The following is a 24,109-nucleotide window of genomic DNA, read 5'->3' on the forward strand; positions in this document are numbered from 1 at the left end:
GTGCCAGCCTACCCAGCCTCTAGGGGACAGTTCCGAGGTACGTTCCACATGTTTTTTCCAGATAGTTCCTGGTAGGATTAAGCCCCAGTTGTCTCTGTGGCGATCAGCTCAATAATGTGCCCTTTATTGACTTTTCCTGCTTCTCACTCCCTCCCTCAGAAAATAGCCCAAACTCAGATCCTTGTCTCAGACTTTGTAGTAAGAGGACCCAAATTTAGAAAGATGCCCATGTTGGAGAATCAGATGTCAGTCTTCCTGCTTGTAGGGCACTCCCAATCTTTATGAGTGGGTCTACTGGACTTTTCTTGTTTTTGTTTGCTTTGAGTGGGAGTGTTTACTTCCTCTTTGCCCCCTTGTGGGGCTGGGGGAAGGGGAAGGAGAAGCATCTCTCATGAAAACTCCACTGTCCTACATGGCCATCGGGTGTGTGTGTTGAGTGGTGGTTGACTGTGGCAGCATCGCTCACGCAGCCCCCAGGGTAGGGCACCCGACCCCACTGTTAAGAGTTTAGAAAGGAGAGCTTCAGCTTTAGCTTCTTATTCTGGAACAATTGGAAAACTACAATATCCTGCTACAGCAATGATCAGAAGGGAGCAGAGGGGCATCTATTCCTGCTGCATCTTTCCTTCAGTCAAAAGAGTTATTTTTTTCTTTCTCCTAAGAAAGAGGTTTGGCCGACTATCACATAGGACTGACAATTTTCTCATTAATATCTTGCATTTCTCTGACTGTATATCCTATGTATTTTCCCCCTGGACCTTCACCAGTATGTACTTTAAAATTGGTCATACTTACAACTTAAATTGTGTGTGTGTATGGGAGGCCATGTGCAAAATGTCCTTTATCAAAGACTCTTGGCCAACGGATAACTGAAAACACAAGTAGACAAAATACAACATTTAAAAACAAAGATAGACAATGGTTTTCCAGTGGGGCTTATCAAGGCAGAGCTCTGGTTGGCCTGTCCAAATATTTCCTGCTCACTTGCTGCCTTTCAGGTGGGAACAGAGGAGATCAATGTTTGTAGTTGGTGCTGCTTCTGGACCGAGTCATTTTTCCTCTGACCAGCCCTTCCTCTGTTCCCTTTGAACCATGTGATCCTTTATTGTCATTTAATTGTCATGTCAGGCCCTTCCCCCTATGGAATTCAGGGGCAACCAGCTCTAAGTTCACAGCCTGGAATGGAGATGCACTGCATAAGATGAGAAAGTAACTGTTACAGACACATTTTACCAGAGGTAGAACACAAGATGCCTACGTTATGGTAGGGTGTTTAACAGTGGTCATTATTACCAAAACACAGCAGGGTATGTTTCTGAACCTGAATCCGGGCTCCAGGTCAGGAGCCAGATGTTACTAGCATGGCACGTGCCACACTCCCAGGAGACCCACTGCTGACCCCTTGTCATCACCTCAAGATGGGAACAGAGGAGAAAAGTAGGTGGGGTGAGCCACAGTGGACTCCTCAGAAGTTGTTTTAGAACTAGTGGATTATAGGTGAGGTCTTCCAAAGAAAGGTCTCCCATGCCATCCTCTTTGCTCAAATTCAACTGAAGTCTGTCCTGAAGCTGGTTGTGTTGGGCATCACTGTTTATAACTGACATTACAACCCAAGTAACTATATACATGTATATACATACCTATATGAATGTTTATGGGGCGCCTGGATGGCTCAGTCATTAAGCATCTGCCTTCGGCTCAGGTCATGATCCTAGGGTCCTGGGATCGGGCTCCACATTGGGCTCCCTGCTCGGCGGGAAGCCTGCTTCTCCCTCTCCCACTCCTCCTGCTTGTGTTCCCTCTCTCAAATAAATAAATAAAATCTTTAAAAAAATATATAAATCTTTATAACTGACATCAAAACTCAAGGAGATATTCACATGCCTCTCTAGCGGGGCAGTCATTTCTCTGCGTGGGATAAGACTGTTTAAAACCATGCTGCTTAGTTTCCTAGGATTATGACCTCTAGTCCATTCTCCTTACTCTTCAGACCCAAATCATAGATACAGACAAAGCCAGAACTGTAAAGTTATTTGAATTATGCCCAGCATTTTTACAGTATTTGTACTGTCACAGTGACCTTGATCATTTATGACACTTGGTTGGATGAGGGAGCTATTTCTAGACTTAAACCACACTTCAGTGATTCTGTGATGGGCCCAAACCACTTCTTTCTCACCATCTTCCCAAAGGGAGGGGGTTGTGGAGACACGTGAGTCCTATGACATAAACTGGTTGGAATGGTCGTCCATGGGAAGCAGCAACGAGCAAAGATATTCAGAAGGGGCTGTCCTTGGCTCTTGTTGCCAGAGATAGTCACTGGAACTGAAGTTTTCTCAACAGTAATAATGAGCGCATTGGCCTTGATAAATACTGGGTTTTTTTTCCTTCACTAAAATTCTTTGATTCCAGAAGGGGCACAAAATGGCACTTTTTCTGGCACCATGAAGACTGGCATTCCTGTCTGGGAAAGGGAGCTTCTGTGTTGTACACACAACTGTAGGAAGCACAAGTACTGCTGTGAGCCATTCTGGCCCGGGAGGGCCCGGCTGCTGCATTGTCTGGCCTCTCCTCTGCCCTGTTGCATTCTCACTCCACGTGCTTCTGAAGGCCACCTCAGAGCAGAAGGAGGAGGCCCTGGGGACCTGGGTGCCACTAGGGAGGAGGTTCATCTCAGGCACACGCTCATTAGCCACCTGCCTCTGGAAACGGTGATTCCCAGATGGCGTTTCATTCTTTTCTCAGTATTACTGAACTACGCGCTCACAGAAGTCACACATGGGGTCACTGGGATGAGAAGTGTTCTCGCTGCTTTGAGCAGAGGATCTTATTTTACAAACGGGGTTTTCCCCTCTTTCCATGGTTGGGGGAAAAGACAAGAGTAGAAAGGCCAGGGTATTTCCAGCACTGGGCAGCCCCAAATGGGGGCCTGTGTGAAACCGGGAGGCGGAAGGCAGGGTGTTCGAGACCCCAAGTCCCTGTTGGCACCCAGGGCTGTTCTAACATTCCAACCCTCGTGTTTTTAATTCTGGCCCTTGAGGGATTTGCTCATTTTACATACTGATTAGTTTATTGCAGCAATGCTAATTTGTACTGACATTAGGGATTACACACTGAGAATTATTAAATATAAAGGGAACAACATGGCAGAAGGAAGAGGGAGCATGACTCAGAGGACTGAACATCTGAACGATGGAAACCTGTCCCCTGCTTCATTACTGAGCCTCAGTGTGTCCTGGGGCCGCCACTCAGCCATCTGTGGACAGCTTCCTATACCCGGAGTCAAAGTGTGCGAGACAGAGAGAGGAGTTTTGGTTAATCACAGGGGCTTTTCTTATGGATTAAGTAATGAATGTGATTAACAATATTATGGAGAATTCCCAGTTCCCCACCTGTAGCTCCTCTGTAGCTAATTTTCAATTCTATGTTGATTTCCTTCAATAACTCCCAACCCGACCCAGATGGTATCTATTTAGGAAATTCAGGAAACTCTTAATATTTGCATAAGCAGAGCAAATTGGGAAATAAATTAGTGCAAAGAAATGATCCAGTGCAACAGAAAGCTGAATGCAAATGACTTCTGGATTTTCTAGGCCACGGACTCATTAAAGCACTCAACAAATATTTGCTAAGCCCCTACTCAGTGCGGAGCTCAGTCTCTCCTTTTCTCTAGGCTCTCAGTCTGGAGGGAGTGGTTGTGTGACAGGCCGAGACTCCGGAGCCCAGAGGGGGAAGCATGTCCCATTCCCACGGACAGCAATAGCTGGTGATGGTTTTGTTCCAGAGACTTCCTCTTCTGATACGTGTGAAGATCCTCAGAGACATTTCCTCTTTAATTTTCATTACCGTGGATAGGACAGCGTGTCCACTGGACATGCCCACAGAGCTCATGTTCCCGATGCAAACACGGAGACACGAGGGACGGCAAGTAGCGAGCCCCCTGAGGTCAGAGGGGCTCCGCCTCCTCCCTCATACTTAGTGCGAGGGTGGGGCCTGCACACAGTAGGTGCGCAGTGCTCATTTGTCGAAAAAGTTGATGATGACCCCCATAATCAGCCGTACGGGGAAGGCATCAGCATCCTCATCACCATCCTCATTTTTAAAAACGAGGAAGGTTAGGTTCAGAGAGCTTTGATAAATCCAAGGACATGTGGCTAGAAAAAGGCAGGACTAAGGCTCAAACCATGGTCACCTCCCTCCCCGAGCTGAGCCCTCCCTGTCATTCTCCACCCACCCTGCTCAATCGCAAGCAAGGGGCCTTAATCTGTGGCTGTGGGTGGCACGGGACTAGACGCCAGGAGAGAACAGAAGTTTATAATCTGGCTGACAGCCTGAATGGCAGAGGGTGTCCAGGAAAGGGCAGGGAAGTGGGGATCAGCAGGATGCATCCCTGACCCCTCAACTCTGCTGCTGGTTCTCTTGGTGACCGGGAGCGAGTCACTGAATCTCCCTGCCACTGCTTCCTCAGTGACAAAACTCATAATAATACGTTCCTCTTAGGTTTGCAATGAGAAGTGAGCGTGCTAAAAATGATCGTGTCTGGTGTACAGAAAATTCTCCATTCATACTAGTTTATTATCATCAGCTTAAGCATTTTTATTACAACTACTACTGGGATTTGCCTTTACGCACCTGAATCAGGGAGTAACAGGTGGACCTAGTACAGTACAAGTGGACTTAGTACAGTACAACTTAGTAACTTAAAATAAATTTCTAAATTGCATGGTCTGTTACAGTAAGTAAGTGGTTTTCGAGATTATTCAGAGAATTTGAATCTGTGTCAGACCCAGGAATACGAGCAAGCTTCCCTTTTCTGTAGCGGCTATTTTCCAACTTAGAGGAGCTGAGGTGACATATTTTCTACCATTGTTTCTAAAAATAGTAGGGCTGCTTCGTTGCAGCGCTTGGTTGGCTTGCTCATTTGTAAATGCCATGTTAAGATTTAGGAAGTGGGAGACTCACTCCCACCTTGGAACTCCTATAATAATTGGTTTGAGCGTTTGTCCATTGCCTTGTATTATCCTTGTTGCGTGCTTGTCTCCCCTGTTCTGTGCAGGAACCGAATCTTGTATACTGCTGGGTCCCTAGCACCAGGCAGGATGCATGGCGCATAGTAGTCAGGCTTAATAGTGTTTTCTTTTTCTAAATGAATCAATGAAATGGGATAGGAGTGAAAGGAGATGAACAGAGCACAAACACATGTTAGGATTAGTTACTTGTTTTCTTCCTTCCTTCCTTCCTTTCTTCCTCTCTCTCTCTCTTTCTTTTCTTTCTGAATATAGCCGACACACAATGTTACATTAGTTTCAGGTGTACAACTTAGTGATTTGACGTTGGTACATTATGCTGTGCTCACCACAGTGTAGCTCCCATCTGTCCTGTTACATGGATATCATTGACTGTGTTCTTTATGCTCTGCTTTTTATTCCATGACTTACTTATTCCATAACTGGAGGCCCATTCCTTCCTCTCTCCTTCACCCATTTTGCCCAACACTCCATCCCTTCCCCTCTGGCAACCATCAGTTTATTCTCTGTATTTATAGGTCTGATTCTGTTTTTTGTTTAGTTATTCACTGAGTATTTACCCAGAGAAAACAAGAACACTAACTCAAAAAGATATATGCATCCCTATGTTTATTGTGGCATTATTTACAATAGCAAGCAACCTAAGTGTCCATAAATAGACAAATACAAATGGATAAGAAAAATGTGGCACACGCATGCACACACACTCACACACACACGCTGGAATATTAGGCAGCCATAAAAAAGAATGACATTGTGCTATTTGGGACAGCAGATGGACATGGAGGGTATTATGCTAAATGAAATAAGACTGAGAAAGACAGATACCCTATAATTCCACTTATACATGGAATCTAAAAAAAATGAGTTGCCCATTTTCTTTTCTGAGAAACGTGGAGGTAGTGAGACCCTATGTGAATATATGAATAAGAACACACAGCTTCATGCTCCTGCCTGATGAGCCCCGAAGTCCTTACACGTGGCAGCCCAGTTCCAGTTGTCTGCAAGGAGATTCCTTGGCGGTGGGGGGCGGGGAGGGGACAAGTCAGAAGCTTTGCCCTTGATCATTAACGTAGGAAATGTGATTTGTTTCAAACACAGACATGTCTGTTTTGTCCAAGGGCTACAACAGTTTGGCCATGTGAAACTATTTAAGTCAATAGTATGGCTACTTAGTGTATATGGTAAAAGCATTTCCATTATAGTATTAGAAATAACATATGCTCGCTATAGAAAACTTAGAAAATCAAAGATTGGCCAAAAGAAGTAATAATAAAAATAATAATAAAGAAGTAATTCTACCACCCAGAGGTAAGAGCTGATAACATTTTGATGGCTATTTTCCTATTTTCTGTATACATTTTTTTTTACAATAGTTGTTTCATATTATACCTATTACCATAATAGCTGATTGAAAAAACGGCAATAGAGATCATTTTCCAGTGGTTACATCTTTGGTGACCTAAGCCTTCCTCTGTGTGGCTGTGCCATGGTTTACTGCTCTGGTCCTCATTTTGGGCCATAGCTGTGTGTTTTCAGTTTGGGGCTACTAAGAGAAATGTGGTATTTTTGTAGCTAACCTTTGTGCGTATCTGTGATTATTGATACATGATGAATTCTTAGAAGTGGGAATATAAGATCCAACATTATATTATATTTTATGCTGCGTTCTTATTCCCTTTTCTTACCAAGCAGTGATGGTTCCTGAAAACCTTTGCCAGTTAGGTGACAAATGCTATTTTGTGTTGTTTGAATTTGCATTGAAAAGTATTTTTGATGGGAAACATTTTCCTTAGCTCTTCGTAAGTCCTTTGGTTAAATTTATTTTTTTAAAAAAGACTTATTTATTTATTTGAGAGGGAGAAATAGCGCAAGCAGGGGGAGGGAGAAGCAGACACCCCGCCGAGCAAGGGGCCTGATGCGGGGCTTGATCTCTGGACCCTGGGATCATAATCTGAGCCGAAACCAAGAGTTGGCCTCCAGCCACTTAACCGACTGAGCCACCCAGGCACCCTTGTTTGAATTTCTGATAGATGTTCTCATCCATATCTTCTTTGTTTGATAGAACTCTTGCAATTAGCGATATTTTTCCTTTTTATGACACATGGGTGGCAATATTTTCCCTAACTTGTTGTTTGCCTTTTAATTTCAGTTGGTGTTTTCCTAGATGTAGCTCCCTTGAATGGTTGACGTGGGTTTTTGCTTAGGGTATTTATTTTTTTTTCTGTCCAACTGCACTGAGTTAGAAATGGAACACTTTAAGGACGAATTTGTCATCCTTTAAGGGTAAATGTCTGCAAGACCCCTGCAAAGCCTCAAGCCTCTGCTGCATTTCCCCAGCATTGCTTTGACCAAATGTGCCAACTCCTGCAAGAATAAGACAGAGCCAGATTTTAAGTGGTTTTTGACAGTCGTTTAGCAAACGTCTTCTGAGAAGCTCTGACCCAAGCATCTGTGAATCAGTCATACCTCTTTTTGATACCTCTTTTTAATCTCCACAGCCAAGATCAGCCCCTGGCATTTGGCTCTGTCTGGATGACCAAGGCAGTGCTGTCCAATAAAATACAATGCAAACCACAGACATGATTTCCAGTAGCCACACTAAATAGAAGGAAGAAGAAACAGGTGAAATTAATTTTACAAATATAGTTAATGCAACCCAGTACATCGAAAATATTATCATTCCAACACGTAATGAATATAAAAAATATTGAGATATTTTGCACTCTTTATTTTCATACGAAGTCTTTAAAATCTGGTGTGTATTTTACACTTTCAGCGCATATATAGCACATGTGGCTAGGGGCCGTGGGACTGGACTGTGGAGGCCTAAAAATAGCAGGTTTGGCTCTGGGTAAAAGCAAAAGCCTCAACAGGTCATAATTAAAACAGAAACTTACATTAGAGACCTCATCCCTACGACCCGCCTAAGGATGAGAACGGCTGGTGGCCACTTTGTGAAATTTATTTCTTTTAACATTTTTTTTTAAAAGATTTTTTTTTTTATTTGTGTGTGTGTGTGAGAGAGAGAGAGAGAGAGCGAGCAAGCAGGAGCGGTGGGAGGGGTAGAGGGAGAAGCAGACTCCCCTCTCAGCAGGGAGCCCCATGTGGGGCTCGATCCCGGAACTCCAGAGGCCACCCCGGTGCCCCTCTCTTAACATTTTTGTAGCTCTGAGGATTTCACTTTCTTCACATCTGTACCATTATGGGTGTTTTACTTTAAGGGCCGGCGGTGATGACCCCCACGCCCCACCCAGAATGGAGCCGAAGCTATTGGAACCCACTGCTCAGGACACCCTGCATGTGTCCATCACCAGACGAGACTGGCTTCTTCAAGAGAAGCAACAGTTGCAGGTAAGCCGGTGAAGAATCTTCAGGAACTAGGCCAGCATTTTTCCTATCCATGGAAGCCGAATGCGGCAGGGCGGGCCTTTGCTCGGTTTGAGTGTAGCAATTAGAGCTTTGGCCATCCACCCGTGAAGTACAAAAGGGGAGATGGGTGGAGTGGGCCGGAGGGCTTGTAGGAATCTCATTACACGCAGGGGTTGAAAGCTCAGCAGTGTTTGTGCCTGTTTTCGATATTCCTCATTACCTTTTGAATATGCTTTCCTTGTCTGCCAGGCCAATTTGTCACCTCTTATCATTTTGACCTTTACGAGGTTCTTTTGAAAGGCAGGAAGTAATCTGTGCTGCGAAAACCCTTTATGGAAAATTGCATTGAGTTGAAGTGTAAGGAGCAGTTGTTAGGAGCAGGGTTGTAAGTATGGCCTGGGCAAGGCTAGCATGTCTGGGAAAAACTGGTAGACATCGCACAAAGGGAGCTCCAGGTTGGGCCAGAGCAGTAGGTGGAAGTTGGCCGGGAACTGTCTAGAGGCTAGAAGTCTAGGTGCAGCACCGAGTTTAAGGCAGGAGGCCATTATCAGGTGCTCTGGAAGTTGAGGGCTCCCCATCCCCCCTTAGAGGCAGTGAACCTTGAAGCTGGGTCCACACCGGCTGGAGCCTGGAGGCCTTGAGGCAGGAATGGGGAGCAGCAAGGAAGCATCGACTGAAGGCAACGTGATTTCCGGAAAGAGCATAGGTCTTTAACATCCGAGTGCAAATTTTAGTTTAGGTTCTAAACAATGGAATGCATTAAGACTGGTTTATGGGGCTTAGACGAGTTACTGGACTGCCCTCCCATCCCAACTCCCCTCTGTGCAGAGTATTCTTATTATCTGAGTTTGCTCACCCAAGTCCCCACAGTAGCAAGGTGGCAAATGGAGGCAAAAATCATCACAATTTGAAAATGTTCTCCAGTAAACTGAACACTTACATACTCAGTGAGTATCATCATAAAAGCTTGTCATGTGACGTATGGGGTTCTGGAGTGAATGGTCAAGAAAGAATTCTTGAGACATCTTTGGGGCAAAATGGTGGTTTTACTAAAGCACGGGGACAGAACCCGTGGTCAGAAAGAACTGCACTGGGTTTGAGGAGTGACTGATTATATAGTCTTAAAGTTGGGAGGGGTTAGGGGTTGTGTAAGTCTCTAAGGAATTTGGAAGCAAGGTTTCCAGGACCTTGAGGGGTTATTTAGTACTGTCTAGTAAACTCTTAGTCATGAGACCCTTCAGATGTATATCAGTGGGCCATATGTTTGGAAGATGATTGCTAACACGTATCTTGGGAGGGGGGAGGTTGGGTAGAGAGATAAAGGAAGTTTCCAAAGGGATTTTTATGTGTTAAAGACTTGCAGGATCCTGGAAGTCAGGCTAACGTCAAACTAGGGTTGCCTTTTGCCTCTAGCAAAGTATTCACATTGAGGCAGTTGAGTTCCTGGAGGAAGGTCACCCTGCCTTTCTCAAGTACTTGTCAGTGGGCTGCAAAGGAAATTTGATTATTTTTTCCACATTTCTTTTGCTTTTGTTCTCCTCATCAGTTTAGGTAGTTAACAATGGGAAATCTGATTTTTGGTTTTGAACAATATTTACCAGTTAAAGGTCTGCATAATTCCCATAATTCCTGATGATGTCAGAGTGTACAGAAAATAATTTTAGCCTGGGATACTTAGTGTGTGAGGGGAATGTTCTTGGCAGAACTCTGGGGGAAGGTGGATATTCATTTATTCAGCAGGTATTTGAGTGCCTCCTATGTGCCAGATACTGTTTGAAATGCTTAGGATTTCTGCGAAGTTGATGTTCTAGTAGGGGTGGGCGTGGGGGGCTAGATAAGAAATGTCAAACATAATTAATACCTGAATTATCTCCTTACCATGTTGTGGGGTGGTAGGAGCTGTAAGGCATAGGCTAAGATCAACTCATTGTGCAGTGAGATTGAAGCAGAGGTAACAGCCACTTCAGGTGAAGGCCTGAAGGCCTGAAGTGGGGATGTGCCTCACGTATTCAAAGGGCATCCAGCAGGCCAGGGTAGGGGAGAACAGTAGAGGAGAAGGGGTCTTGGAGGGCCTTGCACACCTTAGTAGACACTCGGGCTTGTTTCTGACTGGGAGTGTGGAGCCATTGGAAGGTTTTAAGTAATGAAGTGACATAATCTGACCACGTTTTAAAGAATCACTTTGACTTCTGTGTTAAGAATAGGGTGTAGGGCCATTGTGGAAAAGCACGGTGGGTCTTTATAACATTAAAAATAGAATTACCACGCAATCAAGCAATTCCACTTCTGGGTATATGCCCAAAGGAATTGAAATCAGGGCCTCAGAGAGATGTTACAAGCAGTATTATTCACAATAGCCAAAAGGTGGAAGCGACCCAAGTGTCCACCTCTAGATGAATGGATAAACCAAATGTGGTCCATCCACACAACGGAGTATTATACAAACTTAAGAAGGAAGGAAATTCTGACACATGGTGCAACTTGGATGAACCTCAAGGACATCGTGCTGAGTGAAATAAGCCAGTCACAGAGGGGCAAATACGATGATTCCATTTGCATGAAGTTCCTAGAGATTCCTAGAGACCAAAAGTGGAATGGCAGTTGCCAGGGGTTGGGGGAAGGAGGGGTAATGAGGAGCTGGAGTTTAATGGGGACAGAGTTTTGGTTTATAAGATGAAGAGGTCTTGGACGGATGGTGGTGATGGTTGCACAGCAGTGTGGATGTGCTCAATGCCATGGAACTGGCATTAAAAATGGTTAAGATGGTGAATTTTATGTTATGTGTGTATTTATCACAGTTAAAGAAAGAAAAGAAGAGGGTATGGGCAGATGTAGAGGTGGGAGGTTCGTTGAGAAACATGCCAATGATACTGTAGTGTGTTGGACCAGTGGGAGACATATTATCTTCTTGGAGTGTCTTGGGGTGGATCTTCAGCACCTCCTCAGTTTCTACCCCCCACCCCCCTACTGGAAATGGGGTCAGGAGGCAGAAGTTGTAAGTGATCTGTACCTTGGGTTTGAGAGACCACAGATAAGAGATGGGGAGACACCCAGGTTTAGAGCTCTGCTCTTATCAGCAGAAACCAGTGCCAGGGATGCGGGAGTGTGGTTGGTGAGGGAAAGAGTCTCATTTTAAATTCAGAATGCTACAGGCACTGAGGTGAGTATCTGCTCCAACACCGTCCACACAATGGGTGTTCAATAACCTGCTGCTTGTTTTGTTCTTTGACCTCAAGATTGGATGATACTCTATAGATTCTTTGGGTTTTGGTTTGCTGTATTAGTAGAAATGGAATTTCTTGAATATTTTTATGAACTTTAGACTGCACGGCACTATCTGCAGCATCCCATGGCACTTTCAATCTTGTAGACTTAGGAAACTGATTTTTCGTCTTCCTCTACACACTACATTTTCATGTTTGGGGACAGACTAACCGATGATTGTTCGCTTTTCTCTTCCGGCCTGTGACCTGTGTTACCTGCTTAGCTCATACCTCAAGCACATGATGTTTGCTGCTCTATATTCTAGCTCTTCTGCTTGAAATGAAGTAAGTCATTCATATATTTGCTTGGCTCTTCCAAGTCAAATTCCTGGCTCACCCCCCATAGTTACTTAATACTTGGGAGGGAATGTTTTTCCTTATGCCAACTAATCAGAAGTATAAGGCTGGCGTGGTTTTTCCACTTCAGCAAACCTCCAAAAATCTGCCTGCCTCAGAAGGAACTTCACGGCCCTCATGCATATGGCTGACTCCCATTTAAAGGGCTCATTATCAGCAGAGCAGTTTGCTATGAGTAGGGTTAATTTATAAAACCTGGTTTCTCCATTCTCTACAGAAAGAAATCGAAGCTCTCCAAGCAAGAATGTCTGTGCTGGAAGCAAAAGATCAGCAGCTGAGAAGGGAAATAGAAGAGCAAGAGCAACTCCTCCCATGGCAGGGCTGCGACCTGACCGCCCTGGTCGGGGGGCTGTCCCTGGGCGAGCTGCAGGAAGTCAGCAAGGCCTTGCATAACACGCTGGCCTTAGCCAACCAGATTCCACTCTGTGCAGAACCACCTGAAACCATACGGAGGTATTGATTTCCTAACTGATTTGGGATCGCTCACCTCTGACTGGTTTATGGGACTGATGTTACCTGCTGTCCACAAATATTTTGCAAGCAGGGCTCTAGATTTTCAGTGGAAGTGCTATCGTTATTTTGAGCGGGAAAATTCTTCCTTGTGTGGGGCAGTCCTGAGTATTGGGAGATATTTTACATCCCACCAGCCTACCCAATGCCAGGACTCCTCTCCATTCTACTGTGAACCTCCCCCCCATTTCCAGATACTCCCAGGGCACCTTCTGTCCCTCTACAATCTGTTGCAGCTCCGTTGGTTAGAGATTCTGATGCCAACCCTTGCTGAGGACGATCATCTGGAGAGAGGTGAACTATAACTCTTGCTGGTGGGGGGGGTGAGCCATTAAGGGGGGGGTACTCAGTCAGTGACAGTGTTTCCATCAGGAAGAAAGAATGATTATTAATAATAGCTAGCATTTATTGAGTGCTTACTCTTTGCCAGGCACTGTGCTAAGCTTTATGAGTTGCTTCTCTTATTATATTTATTTCATAGATGAGGAAAAGAAAGTTCGTAATTTGCCCAGAGTCCCAGTAAGAGGCAAAATTGATACTTAAACGCCTGTTTGTTACTTCTCAGCCTAGTTTCTTATCTACTTACTATGGAGTGAGACTCTTCCCTGTGCTCTGTATTATGGAATATCCACAAGGTGCACTTCTGTGTCTTGCTCTGCGGGAGATCATGGTCTTACTTTGGTGAAAGACAGAAGTCACATGTACGGAAGCTGAGTAGTGCCCGGATGAACACACAGATAGGCAGTAAGGACTGCAGGAGGGATTCCTGTTCTGCTCAGTTAGGTTATTATGCTGAAGACAATAATCCATAAAACTTACGACCTGTAGTGGTTGCGAATGTGGGCTCTGCCATCCAGTTTTCTGGGGGTGAAGCCTCACTCAGCCACGTAACAGCTGGGAACCACTTATTATTTGGGGGAGGGGATGTGATAATGGGGCTGTTATGTGGATTAACGGTTAATACATATAAAGCTCTCATAACTGTGCGTGGATGGTAGGTAGTAAGCACTTCACTCTACTTACTGCTTGTCATTTTTATCATGGGATTCCAGTCTTCTGAAGGCCTTCAAATTGTGCTGATGTGTCTCAGACTATTTAGTGAATAATGTCCTCTCTTAGCCACATAGCACACCGTATCCAGCCAAGGAAAGCAAGCCACGGGTGCTGTGCTAGGGAGGTGCTTAGAACTTCCTTCTGTCCCCCTCCCAGCCCCAATATTTCCCTTCAGAAATCTAACCCCATGGCTCATGCCCATGGGAGAAGGACAAGAGATCTGGATTGTTGCCAAATTTCAGCCAGAGGAAACTGGCCATTGAATATGACTTGTGCTCTCCTGCGGCACCTTATTCCATGTCTCTCTCCCACTCCTGCTTCCTGTGTTCTTCTGTGGAAGTAATTCTAGAGCTGTGTACACACGCACACACACATATACACATATGGAGGTAAAGGTGCATATGATATGTGTCGTATACTTTGTCATATGTCATTATACGTATGCACATATAACATGCATTGTATTTTTCTGTATGCATTATGTGTAATATATAAGATGAAACATACATGTGGATTTATTATTATATTTACAAATACATATATTTACATCTGAGGCTTAAAATGATCCCTTTTTCGTCCTACCATCCAGATGTGTCCTACTTATTTTTCCTTCTGCTTTTCACCACACACAGGTTTGTTACACATCTCTCATCTCTCACACAAGGTGATGGCTCTTTGCGGGGGGAAAAAGCTAGGGCATGCTTAACTTAGAATCCACGGCAGTGTTTAACAAAGCCTCTGGGTTTTGAGTTGAATTCCTGGGCAGTATCCCTGCAGGTGTGCCTTGTATTCTATAGAGATGCCAGGTTGTGGAGTGAGCACTTTCTCACACACCAGCTCGGGGCCGCAGGCGGGCTGGTCTCCTCGTTTGCATTTTACAGATGAGGAAACAAAAACTCAGGAGGTTTTCCTGGTGAAGCAGCTACTAAGAGGACTTCTCATATATATCCGTAGCTGCCTTTGGTCTGAACTAATAAAAGATCGTTTCTTTCCAGAGATCCCAGGAAGTTGTTTCTCTTAGTCTAAAACAAGGATCTCCACGGTGTGGTAGGCCGATAGAGCAGGGCCCGTGAACTTGGATCCTATCATTTCCAGTCTGTTATTCTGCCTAAATCCTCAGCCTGGGATGTTTATCATGAGCAGAGCACTGCCAGCACTGAGCGGAATTTTGTGTTGCTGGGAGAGTGACCACCCTGGGACCTCTCCTAATCTGGGTGACCCCGCAACAGGTGACCCCTGGCATCTGATTTATTTACTTAGTGAGGCAGGCGGGCACCTCCCTGCCTTAGGGCAGTTTGGGGCATGTAGGTGCAGGTTTCGACAGATCAGCTTCCTTTCTTACACGCTAGGGAGGTGAGGCTTCATGCTGTTCCTGACCATAAATATTAACTGGAAAAATCATTGTTATTTTGTGGGCTTTCCATTTAAGAAGGAAGACACACTTTTTCCAAGCTGACGGGCTGCAGCATGGACTCCCAGAAATAGAGTGCTTGAAAGAAGTCAAATGTGGAGTCCTATGGCTCAGTAGATCAGAGATCGCTTGGTCTAGTGATTTTTTTTTTTTATTTTTAAAGATTTTATTTATTTATTTGAAAGAAGGAGAATGAGAGAGAGAGAGCACGAGAGGGAAGAGGGTCAGAGGGAGAAGCAGACTCCCCGCTGAGCAGGGAGCCCGATGTGGGACTCGATCCTGGGACTCCAGGATCATGACCTGAGCCGAAGGCAGTCGCTTAACCAACTGAGCCACCCAGGCGCCCTGGTCTAGTGTTTTTAACTAATTGTACACGATCTTGTTAACTTAGTTGTTTCATATGGGATACTGGTTTTCTTTTAGAAGATGTTGACTTGGGGGCATATCTTGTAGGTGCCCCAGCCAGAAGACTGGATCTTAGAGGCACTCAGTAGCTTTGTTGACAAACGTCTTTGTTGTTTATGAGAATAGTTTCTTCTTAGGCCAGATAGAGAGATCCTGACAAACTGTGAAATAGGCAAATCTTGAAGTCTTTTGAAGAGTGGTTGTAGAGACTGGTATTGTTACAAATATGTGGAGAAACAGACCACTCAACATCACAATTATTATTATCATCACCCATAAAGATTCTTCATAGAGGCCAGCTATAAACTCAGGGTGTTGTCTGGGGAGAAGCTGTTTCTGACTTACCCAACTTGGTAATGTGCAAGTTCAAAAGGAAGGATATGCCTCTTTCCCTGGATAAACTATACAGCTTAAAAAGGAACTTCCTGATAGCACTTGGCATTTCTGAGCAAATCACTGGTGGAGACTCTCTGTGCTTACATGGTGCCATCATTTCTGACTATAGCTCATTGGGAATCTATCTGGTGGGTGTTAGAGAGGGCCTGGAGGTAGAAGGTTGTACGCTAGGGATGAGAGAGCCCATGGCTTTTTATTTGGACATTATAATAGAAACCAAAGCAGCAGTTTGAGTTTTCTGATATCTGTGTTTTGGATCAATTATCTTAGCAGGATGGAATGAAGAGCTGCCTGCTCAGAGATCTCATAGCTGCCTCTTGATAGAGCCAACAGAAATAGTTTTCTTCTAGTGACCAAGAGACCATTTTTAAGCCCCTGGGGAATCAGGAACTCCACATTGTGGAAGCTGATATATCAGGGATGTAGAAAGGACAGGGGCCACTGGAAAGATATGTTCATTTGAATTTCCTTTATCTCTGGGATTCCAACCCTTCAGACTTATAGCAAACTCCTTGTTTCCTCTTGCAAATTTTCCTTTAATGGGAGAGGTCTGGATGGATAGTTTTTTTCCAGTGAGCTTGATTCTCCCTCCACATTAACCCATCCTTCTCATTCCATCCCATACTGACTCCACTCTGTTAATCAGTAATGGGATTGGGTGTGAGGGGTGGGGCAAAGGATGCGACACAGAGAGGAAGGATGTGACAGGTTCTGGGGTTTTCCTTGGGCCACATCCCTGCATGTGGGGTGTGAGTTTCCATCTACTTACTTGGCATAAGTTGAGGAGGGTGGTGACTTGCAGCTCATCTCTGTCCGGTGCCGTTAGCTCAGCTCCCCCGGCCTCTGTTGGTCTGTGTGTGTGCCTTGCACACCAGGGAAGAGCTGGGCTGTGACCCCGTCCAGCAGCATGTGGCCAGCTATGAGGAGTGATAGGAATAATCCCAGTCCTAACAACAGAGATGAGGGCTGTGGACGGGTACTTCCTAACACTCTTTAGATGCCCGTGACTGGCTTTATTAGCCTGTGGTTGGGCTCTTCATTCCTCAGCTCCTGGACTCTTTCATGCTTCATGTGAAATGTGCTCTGGCAGCTCGTGGATGAATTGTTTCTTGTTGTGCATTTGGAAGAAACATGTCACATCGCTTTGGCACAAACCATTGGCACAAACCTTGAAGCTGACCCAAGCCCTGCGTACAGGGAGGCTGGCTGGACCGTGGTAGGTGCGTGAGGGACCTCGGTCAGGGTGACTGATCAGCATGGGGGTAGCAGGTGGCCCCCCCGGCCAGGGCTGCTCCCTCCTCCCTGCTCGTACCGCCCGGGGCTCCCCAGTGAGGGCGATGGACTGTTCAGGAGCCCAGGCATGCCCGTGAGAGGAGTCTTCAGTCCACAGGGAGAAGCCCAGGCCAATATCAGGGCTCCTTTCAAGACAGAGTTGAAATAATGAAATTCAGCAGTTCACAATTGAGCAAAATCAAGAGTCCCACTTTCCCCCCAGATCCATATCTTATGAGAGTGAGGAGGCACAGTGAACACAGCAGGGCCCGGATCAGGAAACAGGCCTCCATGTCCGGGAGGAGCATGCGGGATCCTCAGCGGGTATGTGGAGAGGCAGTTGTGTGTCCCTGTGTGCGGGCTGACTGCATGAGGTGGCCCAAAGTGGGGTGACGCAGGCACTTTAGGACACCCCTCTGGTCTCCCAGCCTCTCTCCATTTGTGTGATTGTGTTCTTTCGTCTCTCCTTCTGGTCTTTGTTTTTCTTCCTTCTCTGCCTTTGTCTTTGACCTGGTAGGTCTGTCAGGAGCAGTGGCTTTATGGGACTAATCCAGCAGAAATCACCTGGTAGAGCGGCTCTCTGCTTGCTGGAACCACTGTTCAGGATTTTCTGCATATGCCTTGCCTTTCCCAGGAATCGCAGAGGCAGACAGTATTTGCCCAGAAAGTCAATGTGTTGAGATGGTGGCATGTGAGCAAAGCAAGACTGATGTGTCCTTATAGCGGTGTTAGGCGGTGTTCACTGTTAGGCATGTCCTTGGTGTTTGGGACTGCTCTGCAGGTGCGCCTCCCAAATCTCACATTCATCATGGCTTGCTTTCCTACTGAGATTTGTATTCATAACCACAGATTAATTTTAACATTGCTATTATTTACAAAATGCTAATTTTTGATCACCATAACCCTATAAGGTATCCTGGACAGTGTATTGGTTTTATGCCCATTTTGCAGACGAGGCTGCTGAGGGCCCCAAGTCATACAGCAGCAGTATTCTGACATCTTCGGCCAATCTTTGATATGGGGGTCGGGGGGAGAGATATGGTTAATGCTGACAGCCCAGGAGAGACCAGGGCTTTGAACCCACTGCCCAGGCAGGCAATGGAGAGAAGTCCAGCTAGTCAGGGCATGGGTCTGTGGGTCCAAGCAAAAGAGAATGGGTGTCATTCCAGGCCAGCAACGGGTGTCTCTGCCTCACAGATCACCTGGGGTCACCGGAGAGGGATCAGAGCAAACAGGTCTCTACACACAGGCAGCGGGTGCTTCGGGTCGGAGAGGTCTGCTGGCAGTTCCGTAGAAAGGATGTAGGAGGAAGGGGAGATGGCAAGGAAGCCAGGCCTGGTGCTACGGGAACTGGAAGTCTGGTTTATAAAATGAAGGTTTGAACCAGATGATGTTGAAGGTTCCTTCTGGATCTAGAACACTTTGCACTTTCAGATTTTGTGAAATCAGTTTTAAAAGACACTGCTTTAAAACACAGTCATTCTGTTCCTGAGAGCCCTCAGATGAGTTCCCCGGCCAAGTTCCCTGGGCAGACTATGACCAGCCACGGGGCATGGTGCTCAAGTTCTGTCTTTCCTCAGCAAGGCAGTGCTAATGACTCGCGCGTCACTAGACGCCGGCCAGAACTGAAGCCTGCACGGTGGCTACTGTTCAGTTTGGAATGCAGCTCACTGCTGTACCCTCCTGTTTCCTTTGGAAGATCATCGTTATAGGCAACGATAAAAGTATCCCAACCACAGCTTGGAGGAGAAGGAAGGGATTTGAAACCACCACCCCAGAGGTACAGTTGCCACTCACCCCAAGAAGACAGGCTTCTGTGTTGAGTGTATTTGAGAAGTTCGGGGGAGGAATCTCCTCTTCCTTCCAGATTTAAAAACAAAAATGTCATTTTGTACTACATTGAATTTACTGTGATTTTCTACAAGTTCTCTGTCCTTTATTTCCTTCAAGGAGTTTCCAACCTGGGTCTGTGATTATTTAGGTAGGTTCTTCTTGGGAGGCTTGTAATTTGTACACTGATCCATTCCTTTTTTATAATTTAGGGATCAGATGAACTGTTTTCAACTAGAGCCCCAGGGATTCTTCAAGATGGGAGATAATCATCTTAAACTGATTGCAGCCAGTTCTCCTAATATTGCGATTGCAAGTGATCTCTCAGCATATGTGGAAGCATGTGGCCTATTTTCAACGTTTTTCCTCTGGTCAATTTCAATTTTTTATTTTCCATAATTATCACCTTGAGAACTGTTCTGTACCTAACTTCTTCATCATTTGGGTGTCTTCTACAATTTTCTATTCCTTTTCACCAAATTCTCTTACTCCTGACAGATCCCAAGAATGTTCCCTGTTTGTACGTTGTATGTTACTGTTCCCTGCTCTAACTCTTTGATGTTGATTTGACACCACTAGACTGTTCTTCAAACCTTGAGCCAGAGGTTGAAAGCTCTTCCAGTGAAAGGCAATTCAGTTCCGCTCAGACATAACCTTTTCAAGTGACTGCAGGAAATATCCCCAGGTTGGAAATGCCAGCTCATTGCTCGGTGGGAATTTAGTTAGTTAAGAGCATTTCTGTCCCAAGCTGGTAAGAGGTGATTATTAACCCGTCCTGTGCTGATTCCTAGGCTGCTGGGATGACCTGGACCAGAACCTTTAAGTTTCTACATAGATGCTTGCAGGGGGGGCCCTGTGCCTTATACACTGGGGACATTTTTCTTAAGACGTTCATCTTGGCTGCCATATCATTACTACTTTGTGCATCCTTTTGGGCAAATTTCTTCAGCTTCCTCTTTGAGTTGTATTGATGTTAGTGTTTGATTTTTTATTCAGTTACTTGTGTAGGCAATGAGATGTTTTCCTGCTGTTCATTCATTTTGTTCAGCTTTGGTCTATTTTTGCAGTCTTTATCCAGTAAAATGTGTAAATCTTTAGTTTACTCGCTGAAACATTTTAGGAAATGAAATATATAATATTCTCCAGTCTCAGGAATCCAACTGAACTGTTGCTTTGTCAGCAGGTTTTGAAAGAGCCTGAGAGAAATGTAAGGTTTAAACTGTGCAGGCTTTTGCTGTGCATATGGTTATTCTTAGCCAGACAGTAAATAATTAAAGATGACTCAGAAAACATCATAAACCCAAAGCAGAAAGTATAACCTTTTGGGCAAACTTCATAGTTATGGAAAGTATACATGTTTATAAATTTAGGAAAACAACATACATTTAAAAATATTAGTATTAAGAGGAAATGCAAGCAGTTCAGGGTAGTTCTTTAAAAAATTCTGGGGCAATGGGACATGACTTATTATTAAATAGTCAGAATTAAGGGACGGTGATTGACGTGGAAATCTGAAGTTGCCTTGGGATCACTTACCTGAGTAAACCCAGAGGCAGCCTCATTTTTCCCTTGGATCAAATTGTAGTGTTTTGGGGCACCTGGGTGGCTCAGTTGGTTGGGCGACTGCCTTCGGCTCAGGTCATGATCCTGGAGTCCTGGGATCGAGTCCCACATCGGGCTCCCTGCTTGGCAGGGAGTCTGCTCCTCCCTCTGACCCTCTTCCCTCTCGTGCTCTCTGTCTCTCATTCTCTCTCTCTCAAATAAATAAATAAAATCTTAAAAAAAAATTGTAGTGTTTTAAGGATTAGATTCACAGGAGTTTGGTGGAGAAAAGCTCTATAGCCTAGAATTGAAATCTTTTTGAATGTTTAAATACATTTGGGTTATGATAATATTGAAAATGTGGAGCCCACTTGGTTACCAGTCTTCAAAAAAGAGGAGACCAGGAATTTATTTTCTCATTGTATGTGACTAGGTATCACTGAATAACTTGAGAGGAAGGGGTAGAGAGCAGAGTACTTACGGTCTGAACGTAAGGCTGTTCATATTTTAGACTCTTACTCTCATTTCCTTTTCAACAGACAGCTTAAGATCCCTTACAGACAAATGCCTGCAAGTCAAAATCCTTCTGGCATATGAATTACAGTTACACTTTGGAGAAGATGGTTTGAGAAGCACTGAAAGATCTGCTTAACACTTAGAGTCTTTGGGCAAGCCAAATACCAAGTTAATCAGTTGAAAATAAAGCTGTGATTTTTAATGGAACTGGCCTCAGAGGCAAGCTGTGACTCCATGATGTCAGGCAGTCTCCCAGTGGGGGTGGGGACTGGCAAGAGCAGGCGGGGTGATGGCGTGCATGTGCGCGCACGGGCGCTCGGTCTTACCCGCATCAGCACATTTGGAGGACTGCGCATCCGGTACATTCAGTACTAGCGCTCGTTTCCTCTGCTCCACGTTTCCACGTTAGCGCCCCGACCACGGGAAGTCTTCCCTAGGAAGCTGGAGACCCTCGTGTGCTCTCACGCGCTCTCTTTCCACTCTCCCCTTTGGGAGTACTCACACGAGCTACGTAGATGGACTTTATTAAGAAGAGGTTATACAGGAGAGACGATGGACTCTGAAAAACAAACTGAGGGTTCTGGAGGGGAGGAGGGTGGGGGGATGGGTCAGCCTGGTGATGGGTATTAAAGAGGGCACATTCTGCATGGAGCACTGGGTGTTATGCACAAACAATGAATCATGGAACAGTACACCAAAACAAATTATGTAATATATGGTGATTAACATAACAATAAAAAAATTAAAAAAAAAAAGAAGAGGTTATAGTCACACAAAATGTGACATCTCAACCTCAGTCTGCTGAGTTAGTTGGAGGAATGGGACTTTACCACCAAAACTCTGGAGTTTCAGAGTGTAGTATTTTAGTTAGAGTTCAGACATGGGATCCCTGAAATTCAGAGAAAGACTCAGTAAGGAGACGAGTCACTAATGTGATCTCTCCGTATCCAGAGAATGGATCCAAGGGCTGAAAGTCTGAGTATTTCCCTGGCCTGTTTTTCTTGATTTCTTTTATTTAATCTCTTTTGCTTGGGGCAGAGAGGGAAACATCACCTATATTTACCCTAGTTAAAAACCCCTGTGCTTGATTTCTGTCAGATTCCTCAAAACTACTTTCTTACTCTGAGGTAGTCATGGTTATTTGTATGAATGCTTTATGAAAAACCTTTCAATACTTCACTGTGCCCAAGATCCCCAGGATGAATGTAAGTGTCTGTCACATGAGCAGACTCTAGGTCATGTTCCTGTCCCACCACCGAGCAGGACAGAGATTATGTGCCAGGCCAGAGGGGTGAGGATGGTCACGGGTTGCCAGAGCTCCGGGCTCTTGGTACAGATCTCTCCGCACCGCACTATGCAGGCTTCCCCAAGAGTAAATGTCTCAGGTAACCAGCTCGATAGCTTTTACAGCCTATAGAACGGTCTGCTCCTGATGAGTATATGTGCCCTGTTGTGCCTCCTCGAGGTCATCTGAAATCTGGAGGAATTCTTGGCATTTTTGTTGTCTGTGCCCCGTGCGTGTCCCACCGGTGACATGTGACATCATCTGTGAGGCAAGAAGGGTCCAAAGAAGGAAAAAGGCCAAGTAGATAAAATCCTGCATTTCCTAAAGCTGTTTTTGCTGTCATCTTCTTAACCACTTGCCCCTGACAGAAGGTTAGAGGACCAAGCAGTAATTGGCAAGGGTGTTAATGTCAATGGATTCCTGTGTTTTTGTTTTTTTTTTTAATTCAAGACCCAAGTAATGCCTGTACCAGGGTGGCTGTCATTTTGCCCTTTATGTCATTTCTAACTTGCTTTAGTAACAATCTCTCATTCTTAAACTTATTTTTACTAAACAAGACACGGGATGAAACTACAAATGGGGAGAGAGACAGAGGGGCAGGGAGAAGACTGTTTGGAGATTAAATTGATATTCCTCCTCCTTTCCCAGAGCTTTTTGCTAAAATGGGACTTCAACATCAGGCCACGTATACAGGCAGGAGATGGACTGGCACCTGCCAATAGACAGCAGACCTTCTGCACAACTCTGTTCTGAGGACTGAAAAATTGTGCCTTGCTTAGAAAAATGACAGATGTCTGGCCTCTATTTCTGCCTCTGTCACCAACATCATCTGGCACTTTATATAACCTGTGTGTCTTTTAGCCACTCTAGCTCTCTGCAGGTAAAATAACATTGGTAAGAGAATCTTGAATGGCAGAATAGTAAAAGAACTTTGGATGGTAGGATTGAAAGTTTCTCAGAAATAACTTGGCTCAACTGCCTCACTTTGTGGGTAAGGAAATAGAGCTCCAGAGAGAAGTGACTTGCTCAAAGTCTTGCCATGAGTTAGGGGGGTGCTGGAATTCTCAGAGTCATTAATATTCTTGTATTCAGCAAAGGTCAGATGAGAGTAGGGACACAGTTTGTCCTTCAAAGGTTCGTCTTTGGGGCAGGTATGTGGCTGGCGTCCTGGGAGTGGTCTAACGTGCCGGGCCAGGGCTGGTGCCAAGGGTGGTGGTGGCAGAAGGAAGCCTAAAGAACAAAGGAAGGCCACATAAAGTGAGAGGTAGTTTCTCTAGGACACGAACACAAAGGAGTCAGTTCAGGCCCCACCTGACATCTGTGGCTCAGAAGAGGACCAATGGGGTGCCTGCCTGATTGTCTTCCCAGCCTGGCGTCTGTCCTTCCTGCCCTGGGATTCTGATGGGCTTTACATGTGGACGCCTGGCCTGCACGTCCAAGAAAGAGCCACGCCTTCAAAGCAGGCACTGCCCAGCCAGTGCTTGGGCCTACGGGTATGCCCACTGCGGTGTGTTCCACCCTCGAGAGGGATACTTGGCGAAGAGTCCTGGCAGGCAGCAGTCTCATGGCTCTTAGGGAAGGCCTGGCCTAGACCTGGATGGGTGTGTATCTCTGGTCTCGTGGATGCTTCATTTCAAGAGTACAGAGGATCAGGGCAGGGCCCTCTGATGCATGGATCTATGGGAAGTATTGAAGGCATTACTGAAAGAAGGTACAGATTCAAATTTCTTATAAGGCTTTTGAGGTATGCTTCCCTAAGTCTGGAGAAATAGGGAGTGAACAATGGTTGGTTGCTATTTGACTGGGGTGTGGGGTTCTTTATTTTTTTATTTTTTTATTTTTTTAAAGATTTTATTTATTTATTTGAGAG

General features: G+C 45.2%; 1 protein-coding gene across 2 annotated transcripts in view; it reads left to right on the forward strand.

Annotated features, from left to right (window-relative positions):
• DISC1 (DISC1 scaffold protein) overlaps window positions 1-24,109 on the forward strand; it is a 397,155-nt gene that overhangs the window by 116,017 nt on the left and 257,029 nt on the right. For both annotated transcript variants that reach the window (XM_088020223.1, XM_088020224.1), the window contains exons 5-6: window positions 8,252-8,381; window positions 12,237-12,472. In XM_088020223.1, the coding sequence (XP_087876349.1) occupies window positions 8,252-8,381; window positions 12,237-12,472 (366 nt within the window). The remainder of the gene's footprint in view (window positions 1-8,251; window positions 8,382-12,236; window positions 12,473-24,109) is intronic.

The sequence above is a fragment of the Eumetopias jubatus genome, unplaced genomic scaffold (assembly GCF_037043125.1).
Source record: "Eumetopias jubatus isolate StellerSeaLion01/CBP00866 unplaced genomic scaffold, mEumJub1_p1.0 scaffold_17, whole genome shotgun sequence".
Classification (NCBI taxonomy): Eukaryota; Metazoa; Chordata; class Mammalia; order Carnivora; family Otariidae; genus Eumetopias; species Eumetopias jubatus.